This window comes from Apus apus, chromosome 4 (assembly GCF_020740795.1).
Source record: "Apus apus isolate bApuApu2 chromosome 4, bApuApu2.pri.cur, whole genome shotgun sequence".
NCBI lineage: Eukaryota > Metazoa > Chordata > Aves > Apodiformes > Apodidae > Apus > Apus apus.
In genome coordinates this window covers 66,816,151-66,830,012 of record NC_067285.1, presented here as the reverse complement: position 1 = coordinate 66,830,012, position 13,862 = coordinate 66,816,151, and the positions used below count along the sequence as shown (strand labels likewise).

Sequence of the window (13,862 nt, the reverse complement as noted above, 5' to 3'; positions counted from 1 at the left end):
AAATGCAATATATTTGAAACCATTTATGGGAATGGATCTGGGAAGCTTTCACTAAAGTAACCAAGTACCTAGGAGATAAAAGCCTTTGAGATATTTTTAAATGTCAAATTTCAGACACAAAGCATATTACTGTGATTTGATCTTCAGACTGTGTTTATCTGTCTAGCTTCTCCTATTCTATCATCAGCTCTGTTCTCCTTGGAGATAGCCTTAAGCTATTGGTTTGGGTTCTTTATAATCCAAGTGGTAATATTTAAATCAAACCATATAAATCACTAAAACACTATCTAAAAGAAAATTTTGAAGGTTTAGGTTTTCATTTTTAAGGGCTTAAAAGAAATAAGCATTTTAAAAAACTGAGATATTAATTAGCTATATATTTTGTCATCTTTGCTAATGTAAATAGCAAATAAGTATCAAAAATTCAAGTGCCACCTAGATCCCTTACTTTAAAAACGAGCCGTTCTAGACTGTCAGTTAGCAGGACTTAATGTTATTGATGTGTCTTCTGCTTCTTGAAATGTGGATGTAGGTAGTTTGTATAAGAATGAAGCTTTGCGCTGCCTGAAGTATGACACCGAGATAATACTATAATTTCCAGATTCTTACATTAAAATTAAAGATTTTTTCCTGCACCCCAGTAATCCAAATATCACAGTTTGCTTAAGGATGATGCTGACATTTCCAAAGATCACCCAAGGTGTTCCCTTTCTGACTGCAGATATGCTCTGAGTCTCTGTGGGACTGATCGTCTTCTCCTTTTCAGAAGTATGAGACTCCCTTTTTCTTCTCCTCTTGTGTCTTTTTGGCTTGCTTTCGTTCTGCCTATTATCAATTCATTGGAGCCCAATTTTGGTATTAGCAATGGTCATATTGTCATAGCTGCAATGAGTCCTTGACTTTTAAAGGTAGCATAAACATACAGAATATATAAAAATGCAAGTTCACTAGTAACCACAGCTCTTAAGATTAACCATGTTAATAATTTTATTTGCCATGTAATTGCTTCTTAGCTGAAGATGAGGCTTGTGTATTCGTTCAGTTGTAGGTCAGCTTCAGTGAACTTCATTTATTTATCCTTTTCATTGAACATCAGCAGATGGTCTAAACAGATTAAAGTTATTCCTTATGATCTGTCTTTAAATTTTTTTCCCTTAAAAATGCAAACATTTTAATATTTCATTTTTATGTTTACTTAATGAAAACTTTTGGTGGTTAATTTATCACTTTGTGTTCAAAAAAAATCTGAGAATGAGCTAGGTTGAGTAGTCATTGACCCACATAAGTGATACTTTGCATCTCACTTTTGAAAAAAACAATAACAAACTGAAGTACTTTTTTCAGTTGTTTAGTTTCTCCTCCTTAGCAGTGGAGCAGTTCTTTACATGACTTGTTAACCACAGGGCTTCTCAGGCAGGGGACAGTTGACAAGTAACACTGGAGAAAATGTTCTGTCACACCAGATTTGGGGGAGAAAATGTCTAAGAAGTATGTGGTGATTGAAAGGGCACTTTCCAAGCTTTCAATTTTTGATGAATCCAAGTGTCCTGTACTGATGCAGAAAAACACCACTTTTGTCACAGCCTAGCCAGAAGAGTTGGGTTCCCAAGTGTGCTCGGTGTTGCTCTTTGTTGCCTTCAAGTTAATTGTGAAACTCCCACTGACTTTAGACATCGAGACTTTCTGATTTTGCTTACGTGCAGCTTGAGACCTGCAAGTCAAGTCCTCAAGTTGTATGTAAGCAATCATGCTGTCTCCTTGTGTAGTCAGCATGTCATTTCTCACTGCCTCTGGTGTTGCACAAGCATTATTGTAGAGGGCAGGTTGAAGAAAGTGTTATTTCAGGAAGGAGTGCTATCTCTGATCCATGGCAGTTATGCACAAGATTGCAGCTGAACCTTAGATCTCAGATACGATGTTGGAAGCGTGGCAGTTAGTGAGACAGCCTTTCCCAGTGCAAACCGAGGAGAGGCAGTGCAGAGCTGTCCTGGTTGCAGGGAACACACCAAAGTCAGCTACATTCTTCTGCAGACTCTATGAGCTGGCCTTGCCTTCACTTGCTTTTGGTTTATGGTAATGAAAACAAGAGGAAAATTACGCCCTGGGCATTTGTGTGACCATTAAGTACTAATTTTTTTATAAAGCTTACTATCTGTGACTTTTCAAGTACTGTTCTAAAAGACAACTGTAATACAGGTAGTGCACAGGAACAAATGTAACTTGAAAGTACATTTCTTTGTTTTAATAAGGTTGGCAGCGTACTGTGACTTGCCGTAATGAATTAATTTGCTGTTTACCATAACAGCACTGGGCTTAATGAACTCATTATATTTATGCAACTGTCTGTAGGTGTTCTCTTGTAATTTGGGATTTATAAATAGGTGCTTTCTACTGAGCAGGAAAGATCTGCATGTTGTAGGGCCAGTTAAGCTCACTTCAGCTTTTTCTATATTAAAAGTAAGCAGAAGTCCTTAAATAACTTGATTTTTGTCCTTATTTAGGTTTCTGAATTGATAGTATTCAGCAAAACTATGCAGCTTGAATAAAACCGTTACAGAGTAATCCTTATAAAATTCCACCACTTACTTATATTTGTTGTATAAAAAGTGTAGTCAATATCTCATGTCTTATGACTGCAGAGGCCATTCCATTTAAGCTTAGCCTTCTGTATTTGAGAGCGTCCATGTAAGCTTAACACAAAAAGAGGTTCACAAATTTGAACAAAGTGATACTAATTGATGGGATCGAAGTCATGAGTGCTGCATCTTCTGAAGCTAATGGTTTATCACTGAGCAAAACAGAAGGTCAGCTGCTTTCTGTCTTTTAATATTGTTTGATATGCAAATCCTTAATGCTGAATAGCGTGTCTGGTTTACTGCTGCTTCTTCTATCATATCTAGAAGGTGAGATGCTTATCCTTGTTTCTGTGTACTGACTTTCTAGCGACAGCAGCATGACACCAAGTGCTGCTGAAGGGCAGATTGGAGAGTGACCACCTGCCCACCCTCATGGGGTGTGAGTTAGCTGGGTTTGAATTTGTTTGGAGTCACTGCCAGAAAACAGGCTTTGCAGTTGGACCCAGGGGCACTCTTTTTGGTGGATTAAGTGGTGGGAATGGATGGGGAAGGAGCACAGCTTTGTCTAATCTGGCAGCCCAAGCTGCATTTGGGTGGTGTGAAAGGTTTCCTCTCATGGAGTCTGTGATTGGCAGCTCCTTAAAATGCTGGCTTTAAAAAAAAAAAAAATACAGAACAAACAAACAAAACAACCAAAAAAACACCCATACAGGAAAACAGTCTCTTAAAACCCAGCATTTTTGTTTACAGATATCAAGACCTGTAGTCAGAGGAAGGACTAGAATAGCAATCATCTCTGTCCTCCAAGTCCATGGCTGTAATACGATGCAAAAGTGATTTATTTGGCATCTGGGAAATGACAGTATTTGTTAGCACTGGGGGTAGCATCAAAGTCAAGGCTTTGAACATCAATGTGCATCTCCCTCAAGGTCCATGGATAAAGTCATAATAATGAAAACTCATCAGTTCTTAGTGAGACAATCAGGTGAGGGCAAAGCTGGAAAGGACCCCTGAGATGCCTCCTACTTGCCTGTCTCTGTCCTTGTTCACTGTTTGCTTCCCCACAAGTGGGACTGTCCCTTCCCCAAGCAGGAGGCAGCAAGCTGGGACAGGCAGTGGCCATCCCTCTTCAGCACCAAAGCCGTGAGCCAGCCTCAACAGGTAGCACTGGTGAGGATGCTGCTGAGAGAGGGGCGTGCTTTGCCAGAACCTAGAACTCAGGGAGATGCAATAGGAGTTGGCATCACTCCAGTTATTATCATGAATTAGAAAGACTTAGGCAGTCACTTCACTGGAACAAAAATAATCCTTTCTTGTGGTTTCCTACCTGTCTACTCTGATAAATGAAGGATGGTCACAAATCAGCTTAGTTTTACTTCTTGTTTTATGAGAGAGGAACCAAATTCTACAAAGACTTGGCACCAGATTTTGTTTGAAAAGCTCCAGTGTGGAGCTTTTGCTCACGGAGTTTAACTGGCTGCTAGTCACTGGAGAAGTTACTTGAGCTCTTTTAGCTACCTGGCCCCATCTGTAGGCACCAAGCTCTCCCACAAGCTCCCTGGGAGCTGGCACAAGGGCTTGGACCCAAGGCATAGCACACTAAAATACACAATTAGCCTTTTCTTTAAAAATAAATAAATAAATAGAATCCTTTTTCTCCCCCTTTTGACAGTGGGCGTTTTTTGCATGGCTCTGCTCATCTCCTCTCTGCAGCAGCCTGATCTTGGAGTCTAGAGTCAGAGTAGCACCTCATCATATCCTCTTATTTGTCAATGCTAATGGTGAAGTTATTACTCTGGAAAACAGGTTCCTGGTGCAGAAAGCTTTTATTCAGTAACCTTCAGCATCTCAGATGATGCTTTGGTATTTCTGATCTCATTGTAAATGTTCTGTCATGTCTCTTGCTTGCATTTGATAACTCAGGAAAAAAAACCTCAACAAGATAAAAACGATAACCAGTGTTGTCACAGATGTCTCAGTTTTGTAGCATTTGAGACACCTTGCTATCGTAATAAGTTAAGGGGGGTTTATCTGTGGGCATTTTGCAGGAGTAATTACATTTCATTGCCGGCAGCAAAGTATGTAGTTACTGAGCTGAGTCCAGCCCTGTTCCCATTGATTCAAAAGTATTTCTTCACATCACTGTCAGATTTGGAAACCACAGGGAGTTTAGTTTTCTCTGTGTATATCCACTAGACATAATTTGGCATTGTGCATTCAGGGCCAAATCAGTTTAAGTGCATGCAGATACTTTCTTTTGTGCAATTTAATAGCTTTATGTCATTGCCTTGAAAAATGTTACTGTAACAGTTCGCCTGCCAGATAAAACACTTTAAGACCTGCTTTCTACCCAAAAGCAAGTTTTATATGTTATGTTTTTCAGGTAAATCAGATTATTTCTATATATTCAACTTATTTCAATATATATTTCAGCATATTATAAGCTTTTTTAAGACTATGGTATGTCCAAACAGTGGGAACCCATGCACCCTACTTATTACTTTCCACCACTCTTGCTACTGGCTTATGTGTTGCACTGCTACTCTAGGACAACGCAGCAGGCTCAAAAGAGCCAACACTGTCGACGGAAAGTTCAGTTGTAAAAATCTGGGACTTGTGAAAAGAGGCACTTGCTGGAATCAAAGCATTTAGCGTTATCATTAGCATTCAGAGCATTTTATTTTTTTTTTGAGCATTTTTTTAATCCATTGTTTAATCATTTTTTAAATTTGAAAATCAAATACCTAACTGATTGTAATGTCTGCCACCCAAACAGGTATCTGATTAGAGCGTATAAGGGCACCCACCAGGAGCTGCAGCAAAAGCAGGTATTTTTTATGGCAAGAGTGCCATCGTGTGGGAAGCTTCTGCAGCACGCAAGAAGAGCGGTGCCTATGTGCAACCTGCAGGAAACCTTCCTTCCTCGTGATGTTTTTCATGCATTTCAATAAACGTACGATTTTCATTTCTGAAAACGTGCTATAAAAATAAGAAGTTTCATAACTAGGAACAATTTGGTAGTGTTAAATTTTCTTAATGTGTGAACTATTACTTTGGTTCCACGTATCATCGAATTCAGAAACAAAGTGTTTACGGAGTCTAACAGAAGCAGAACCTCCCCTTTTCATTATATGAGGTTCATGTAGTTAGATACTCGTGCTCTTACTTCTCTTGATGTGTATTTTATCTTCCAACGTCTGTTTTCAGCTGCAGCATTAAAAAGCTTTGTTATAAGCTTTCAATTTTTCAGGCTTTTCCATGTAATGATACAATTACTGTCCCTGTTTTTTGCGGGGGTTTTTCCTGTTTTCCTTTAAATAATTGAACATATATATTACATCCATAAAGAAAATTGGCACTAATTACCAGGAGTACAATTAGGAATAAATCTCTTTTAAGGAACAAGCTAAAGTTCAGTGTCTTTATGCAAATGCCTATTGCTGAAAAGATGTCTTCTGTAATCAGGAATTATACTGACAAGTGAAGAATCATTTAATTAATGAGAATAGAGCAATCATTTGGATAGTTCATTCTATTACTGACTGAATAAAAGAGAGAAAATAGCCCTGTGCAAGGATTAGAGCTGCTGATGAAAGAAATAAGCCCCACAGTGTTGTTATGTTACTGCCTTGTGTAGATAGTACAGTAATTCCTAAATATAAAACCACATATGCAAATGCTTGTATTAGACATCAAAAATTAACCTTCTGTTACTCCACACGAAGTTATACAAAAGGGTTCTGTTTCTGCTGATGATCTGCTGCTCCTGCTAACCTAACAGACTGGAATATTTGAGCCAAAATGCTCACCTAAATCCTAATGGAGGATGCCAGGGCAGCAAGAAGCAGAATTACAGTGAGTTACCTCTGCAAACACTGTATGGCATGATAGAAAGTAGTGTTTGCAGTCACAAAGGAGTAATTGTGGTGGGAAGGGGCCTCTGGAGGCCTCCAGCCCAGTTTCAGGTTGTCCCAGTTGCATCTGTTCCTGGCACTGGGTCTGGGTCCAGTTTCTCTACACACTCCCAGTAGGCAGCTCTGGGTTACGATGGCCACAATCCTGTGTATGGTCCGTGTGTCTCCAAAGCTCCTCTAGAGCTGTGCTGGGGTTTCAGCCACTGCTGGCTGCATGAAGTCTCCTGTTCCTGGCAGGACCACAGCATAAGTTTATGCTCGTTCAGATGTGCCATAGAAAATGTAGTGGCTTCATTGACATGACTACCTATTCAAGTGGCATTACAGATTTAATTATATTTGTATAGAGTAGTTGTCATGTACTACCAAGATGCATTCAAACACCTTCTCATAATACTGTATTTTTCTGAGGTTGAGGTAGACCACTGCATTGAGCTGTTGTGGTAGCCCTGAGTCAGTTGGGGCAGCTTTTCTTCCTCCTTCAATGCCATACGGTCTCTGGTAGCAGTGTCCCAGACTTCTGTTGGTTTGTGTGTACTTGGATTTTTTGCCTGCTGTGTCAAATGATTGCACAAGTAATTGTTTGCTTTTCAACACTGAAATGGAAAAAAAATTTATTACATGAAGGAAAATATTTCCCTGTCTTATTGTTTGTAAGTGTAATCATTGAATTTTTTATTTTGGGTAACCAGATGCATCCAGCTTCTACTCTAGTCACTTCTGGATGTTTTCTTAAAAACATTCTCCCTGGGAATAAATTAACTAAATATGAAAATCTTCTTCCAAACAAAATTCTCATTTCTGAAACTGTTCATCCCACAGGAAGTCTAGCTAAATATGTTGGCCTTGCAAGCTGCCCAGTAAATCTTTGCCAGTGGGCTGGGTATGTAGATGCAAGGAGGAGTAATTCTGCAGCAGAGAACCTTCCTACGGAAATTGCTTCCCAGCAGGTTGCACACTCCCCTTGAGCAAGATTAGTTTAGGTCTTTACTGACTGCAGCTAATACAATTCTGTGCTCTCTCCAAAGCAGCAAGTAGGTAACCTGATAAACATCATTTTACAATAAGGTGAAGTGTTACCTCTGGTACATCTGAACTGTTTTTTCTTATTCTTTTTTTTTTTTTTAATTGGAATGTCTCTTCTTTAGTAATTAAAATGCAAAATATATATTATCAAATGCCTAATACACTACAGAAGTCAATTGACATAGTCTGTAGTGAAAGCCAGTTAAGAAAATATGGTATGTTAAGTAAAGCATTTTCATTAAGGGTCTTAAAAGAAATAGAGGCTTGTATGTGCTTTCCTGTATCTAAAGCGGAACATAGATATACATATGCTCAGTCTTACAGACAACCTTATATTCTGGCTTTCTTTTGTCCCCAGATCAGTCCATCTGAATTTGTCAGCTGCTTGGCTTTCCAAGAAACATGGGAAGGTTGCAAGTAGTCAGATTACATATTCACACTCTCAGTTGCCACCCCCACTGCCCCACTGTAACTCCTGACTCTTTGCTTTCTCCTCAAGGATTTTGGAGCTGCAGCAGAATGGCGACATGGACATACTGAAGCATAAGTGGTGGCCGAAGAATGGTCAATGTGATCTTTACTCATCTGTGGATACCAAACAGAAAGGAGGTGCCCTGGACATAAAAAGTTTTGCAGGTGTTTTCTGCATCCTCGCTGCTGGGATTGTCCTATCCTGTTTCATTGCCATGTTGGAAACATGGTGGAATAAAAGGAAAGGCTCCCGGGTTCCTTCAAAAGAGGTATTAGACCCTCCATTTCTTCTGGGAAATTTTCATGCCTAGAGATTGCTGCCTGGAATTTCTAGCATTAGAGAGGGTGGGGAAACAAATTCAGAGAAATTTACTTAGCTGCCTGATGTTTTTTAAGGTAAAGGTTGTTCCACAAAATCTCTTTAGCTATTCTTTCTAGGAAAGCTTGAATGGGGAAAAAAAAAAAAAAAATAAATATATATTGATGATGTATAAATACACAACTATTCTGAGTAAAGCACAAACTGTGACTTATAGAATAGTACATTATTAATACATCAATATTTAGTTCATATTCCCATTGGTGAGAGCTAATTCTCACCAGTAAGTTCAAAGATTTCTTGGCTGCTTCTTGTAAAAAATGTCCCCTTAGCTCAGTGGCTGAGTCTTTCAAAATGGATTTGCAAAGTTTAGCCCTTTAATCAGCAGTTAGCTTCTTAAATAAGCTTGTTCCCATTATCAGAACTGTTAACCTCTTGAGACTTCCATGAACTTCAGTTCTTGTTATTTAATCTGAAGTCCAGGGAAGCAAGAGTATGTTAGATTTTTCATATTCAGGCCAGACTCATTTCTGAAATCTATTACAGACTTGTTTCAGAAAGTCCTGGATGAAAACCATGGGGAGATATGTTATTTTACACCAGAGATAAGTTTGCTTCTAGACCAGAGTGTGTAATGCTTTCCTTCCCATGGCAATCCACCTGACCCTTCACCAGCTATCTAAGCATTGTGCGGTCTTGCAAAAAATTCCTTAACTTCATAATGGAGTCTTTAACTTTACAAAATACTAGGAAAAAAAAAACACAAAATTTTTTGGGAATAAAGAAGTTATAAAAATGTACTTGGCAGCAATTCCCAAAGCTGAGCCTACATATGAGCTTTAATGTAGCACTATCAGTTACAGCTTTTCTATCTGTGTAGCTTAGACACATTTGTGTACCTTGTGGGGTATTGCTGTTAATTTGTGTGCAGTGGTCTCACCTTCTCTGCAGTTTCTCCATTGTGTTTATTCCTGCTAATCTAATGCTGTGTAATTGGGCAGGGTCAATTACACTACCTAATTAGACAACATTGGCACTGATGCTAGAATACGTTTAAACTTTCCTTGCCTGTTTTAGTTCCCAAGCTTTTTTCATTCAAGATCTGGACCAGACCATTATTAAAAGAAAAAAAAAATAAATAAAATATCGAGTCTTTAAACTGGGTTTCTCAGGAATGGAAACCTTATCGTTTCAATGGGAAAATTGTTTTAAAACCCTAAAATTTACTAGATTGCTACTTACTCAAACTTTCAGAACTTCATCTTTATCTGGTGCAAAACATAGAAATAAATAACAAAGGAAAAAAACTAGTTCTTTTAGATAACTATAAAATTTCCTATTTCAACTTTCAAAGACAGAGAAATTCCAGTGTATACTTGCCACAAATAGTATAATTTGGCCTCTTTGATCTTTTTTATGTGGTCATTAGCTTAGCACTTCAAAGTGCGTCTCAACACTAAATTGAAAAGCTTGGCTCAAAACTGAGTTTAACGTGGATGTGTGTGCTGAATGTTCCCACTATCCTGGATGTTGGGGTCATTCAGCAATTAAATACATCTTAACTAACTTTCTTAAAATTCATTTTAGCTTCCATGAAATCCATTGGCTCTTCCAGGCCACTAGTCCAGAGTCGGGGGTCAGATTGGGCCAGTTTGTGGTCAGCAAGCCAACCCTTTTTCCTAGTGGCTGCCATCTTGTGCTCCAGAATGCAAGCATTTATACTGAAAAAAAGTTGTCTTATGGTTGCGAAGATAACATTTTGGTCGCGTACCAGAAGTAATCCATTCAGTGATGTCTGCCTGAGTCTGCAGACAGCCTTAAACAGTAGCTCTGAGAGAAGTATGAACCGCCCCAGTAATCTCAATGGGATGTTGACTCTGAAGCCTGATGATAATTTAAATGTGAAAACTGCTGAATATTTCACTACTGATCAAACAAGAGAGAAGAGGAAAGATCATATTATGGAGATATGCACAATCTTACTGTGAGTGGGTCTCATTTTGGTGTATCAATTGGGTGGAGATCGGGTTGTGGGCTAAGCATGGGAGAATATCATCACTTATATAATTTCACTGGTCTGACCCTAGCCCCAAATGCATCTCTGTAAGAGAAGAGGAATATTTTGAGTAACTTCATAGAGGCTCAGAAGTGCTGAAATTCCAATTGTTTCTTGATTGATACTTTAAATTACAAAGTATTTGAATGTTTTTCAAAATTTAAAAAGATAAAACAAACAAACAACAAAAAGCCCTCAAAAAAACAAACAAACAAACAAAAAATAACACACAAAAAGAAAAACCCAAAAGCCAATGAAAAAAAAATGCAAAAAATGGAAAAATGTTTAGGACTGTCCCTCAGAGACATAGTCATGACTTGCACATGTGAACAGAGCCTCTGCATATTTCTTTAGCTTCCAATGTGGCCCCAGTTCTCCCACATGCATATGCAGCTCCAAAGTTTCAGGAGAGAGCGTTTGGTGAATGCGTTTGGTTTTGGTGTCACCCTTGTGGTTGTTATGTGCATCCATGTCTATGTCCACCTGTGAATAAACTATAGTCCAAGAAATGAGCACTGCATTTTTTCCCTCCTGTGATGAGCTCAAACCAAAGCCTCTGTGGTCAGCGATCATCCAGTCCCTGGGAGATCCCTGATGTCCTATTCCCTGCCCCTTTCCTCCCTTGGTTTGCATCCCTGTTCCTGGACTCCGAGGTTAAAATCCCAGTGAGGAGCTGGCCTCTCAGTCTCCTCCTAGTCGGGCTCTGTGTTCAGCGTGGTACCAGTGCAAATATTTGGTGATCCGTTTTGCTAAGTAGATGACCTCCTGCAGTTTGTTCTAGGTGTGGACTTTTTCAGAGTGCTTGACTTCATTCCTAGACAAAGGAGGGATCTCAAGCCCATTCAGTATACTAGGAGTTTTGCCATTGATTCAGGGAGCTCTGGATCAAGCCAGTCATTGAGTTGCAGTAATCAAGGCTGGAAGTCATCAGTGCACATCTATCGGCTGCCTAATTATCCTCTGTGCTGTCCTAGAGTGTGAGATATTTCTAGTGGCCTGGAAGAGCCAGTAGATTTCACAGAGATTAAGGTAAATTTTAATGTTAGTTGAAATTGATTTTTGTTCTGAATGAGCTGCACTCCCTAGACTGAGGGAACGCTCCTGTACGTGTGTACTTAATGCTGCTTTGAATTAAGCTTTTCAGTTCAGTAGAAGTATGTATGTGTGATGCAGGTCATTTATTGTGTCACCTGGGACTTTCTCCTCTTTTTCAACCTTTGTGCATTTACATTCTCAATTATAACAAACAAACTTGTTTAATTGAGTTCTCTGGGAGGAGAAATTTGAGAAGAAAATGGTACAGTGGTAAGAGGAGGGATGATACATTAATAATAAATACCCCAGGCCACCTTCTCTTCTTCCCACCCACAAAACTGTCATTCCACCAGAATCAATGGAATTGCTTCTTTGTAGGTAAGGGGAGAATTAATCCCTCTGTTGGCATCATCATTTAAAATTGCCTGCTGTACTTCTTTTTGTGTGATGTCAATGAGTCACCAGCACTTGTTTCTTTTTGTCTAAAAGACCAGCTTTTCTACACCACAATTTATATTATAAAAGCAAAAAGCAATCTGAGTTGTTTTTAGCCCTTCCTTAAGCCCTGAGGATGACAAAGACAGCAGCCTCATCCCTCAGAGCCTCTCCCCTTGACATCCAGAGTTAGCATTGTCCCAGGTGTTTGAGATGATGCTTTGTTTTCATGGCACAAAGTTTATTGTCATTCCACTGTTGCTAGTACCACTCACCTGGCTTTTTTCTGATGGAAACCTACCAGCAGTGCTTGGAGTTTAATTTTTCAGATTCAGGGTTTGAAGGTAGCTTTGGTATAAGGATTTGCCTTGGTTTGGCTGAGCCCACCCAGCTCCAGGTAGTGGAGGTGTTTGCTGGTGGCATTCAGAGATGCCAACAGCCACCTGTAGTTAATCATGCATTGCGCTTCCCAAGCAGTTCTGACCTCACTGTGAAGCTTTAACCCAGCACAAAGGGCGATGGTGAGCAGTGCCTCTTGTTTTTCTCATTCCCCAGGATGACAAGGAGATTGACCTGGAGCACCTTCACAGGCGTGTGAACAGCCTCTGCACAGACGATGACAGTCCCCATAAACAGTTCTCCACCTCATCGATTGACTTGACCCCACTGGACATTGACACGTTACCCACACGTCAGGCACTGGAGCAAATCAGTGACTTCAGAAACACTCACATCACCACAACAACCTTCATACCAGAACAGATCCAGACTCTGAGCCGCACACTGTCTGCAAAAGCCGCTTCAGGTTTCTCCTTCGGCAGCGTGCCTGACCACCGAACTGGCCCTTTCAGGCACAGGGCACCCAACGGTGGCTTTTTCAGAAGCCCCATCAAAACAATGTCGTCTATCCCTTACCAACCAACTCCTACTCTGGGGCTGAATATCGGTAGTGACCCAGACCGAGGCACCTCCATCTGAGCATCAGACCAAGTTTCTTCACTGCTTCTTTTTTAGGACTCCCTTTGCAAGGAGCAGCAGTAATATTATGGGACTAACATGGATGTAACCCTTTTCTTTATCTTTTTTGGTTTTGAGGTTCTCTTTTTTTAATTTGGGGGGTTTGTTTTGTTGGGGTTTTTCTGGTTTGGGGATTATTTTTTTTCCGTGTTATTTTTCTTTTATTTTATTTAAGATTTAGGATGATTAGTAACAACTCTTCCTCCTCCTCTTCTCTGCTTTCTCAGTCTGGTCTCCTCTGTCTCCCCTTATTCTCTTTACTACTTGAATCATTTACTCTTTAGTATATCACCTCATTAGGTTTTGGTTACTTCAGGCTTTTCATATACTTTAAATATAGGGAATGTGCTGCAATTCATGCATAGAAAAACCCTGAGGATTACTTTACAGAAGGGCATTTGTTCCTCCTCTTCCTCCACCTACTTTTTTTACTATAATTGCAATAACTTTAGTCCTTTTCATGTATTCTGATGCATCCAGTCAGCACTCCACTGCTGTGTGTCCTTTTAACTGTGGACCAAAGGCAAACCCTGCAGTTTAAAAAAGGAAAAAAAAAAATTTAAAGGCAAAAAGAAAAAAAAAAGGGGGGGGGGGGGAAGGAAAGCAAAACATATGAAGTGAAAAAGACCATTCAGGCCCCATAATACAAGAATGCAATTTTGTAGGATTACCGAAAGCCATTACTATGCCAGTAAAAACTACAGTTAAATCTACTTTTGCACTGCAACAGTGCATATGACCTTTATGTGATTGTACAGTGTTAAAAGGTTTTCTTATGTACAGTGAACTGTATCATATGGCAGAAGCCTCTGTTGTGTTTAAATAAATTAGTATCTCATACATATATATATACATATATACACACAGTATGTATATATATACACACACATGTATATATAGCTATAAAATGGCAGCCGTTGCTATTGCAATTCATTTAATAAAGCTTTAGTAAAAATGTGTTGTATACAGGAAAGATGTACAGTGCAGGGGGTCTTTTCATTTAGAAAAGACAG

The 13,862-nt window shown here is 39.4% G+C and overlaps 1 protein-coding gene across 3 annotated transcripts in view; it reads left to right on the top strand.

Annotated features, from left to right (window-relative positions):
* The window catches only part of GRID2 (glutamate ionotropic receptor delta type subunit 2), a 736,483-nt gene extending 723,031 nt beyond the window's left edge, over window positions 1-13,452 (top strand). The window contains exons 15-17 of one of the 3 annotated variants that reach the window (XR_007889412.1): window positions 8,016-8,256; window positions 9,894-10,290; window positions 12,388-12,427. Coding sequence is in view for 2 of the 3 variants with exons in the window: in XM_051618647.1 (XP_051474607.1) it covers window positions 8,016-8,256; window positions 12,388-12,810 (664 nt within the window). In the remaining variant the exon portion in view is untranslated. Of the gene's footprint in view, window positions 1-5,352; window positions 8,257-9,893; window positions 10,291-12,387 lie in introns of those variants that run through there. The other 2 variants (XM_051618647.1, XM_051618648.1) reach the window with 2 other exon arrangements.
* Window positions 13,453-13,862: the final 410 nt, after the last annotated feature.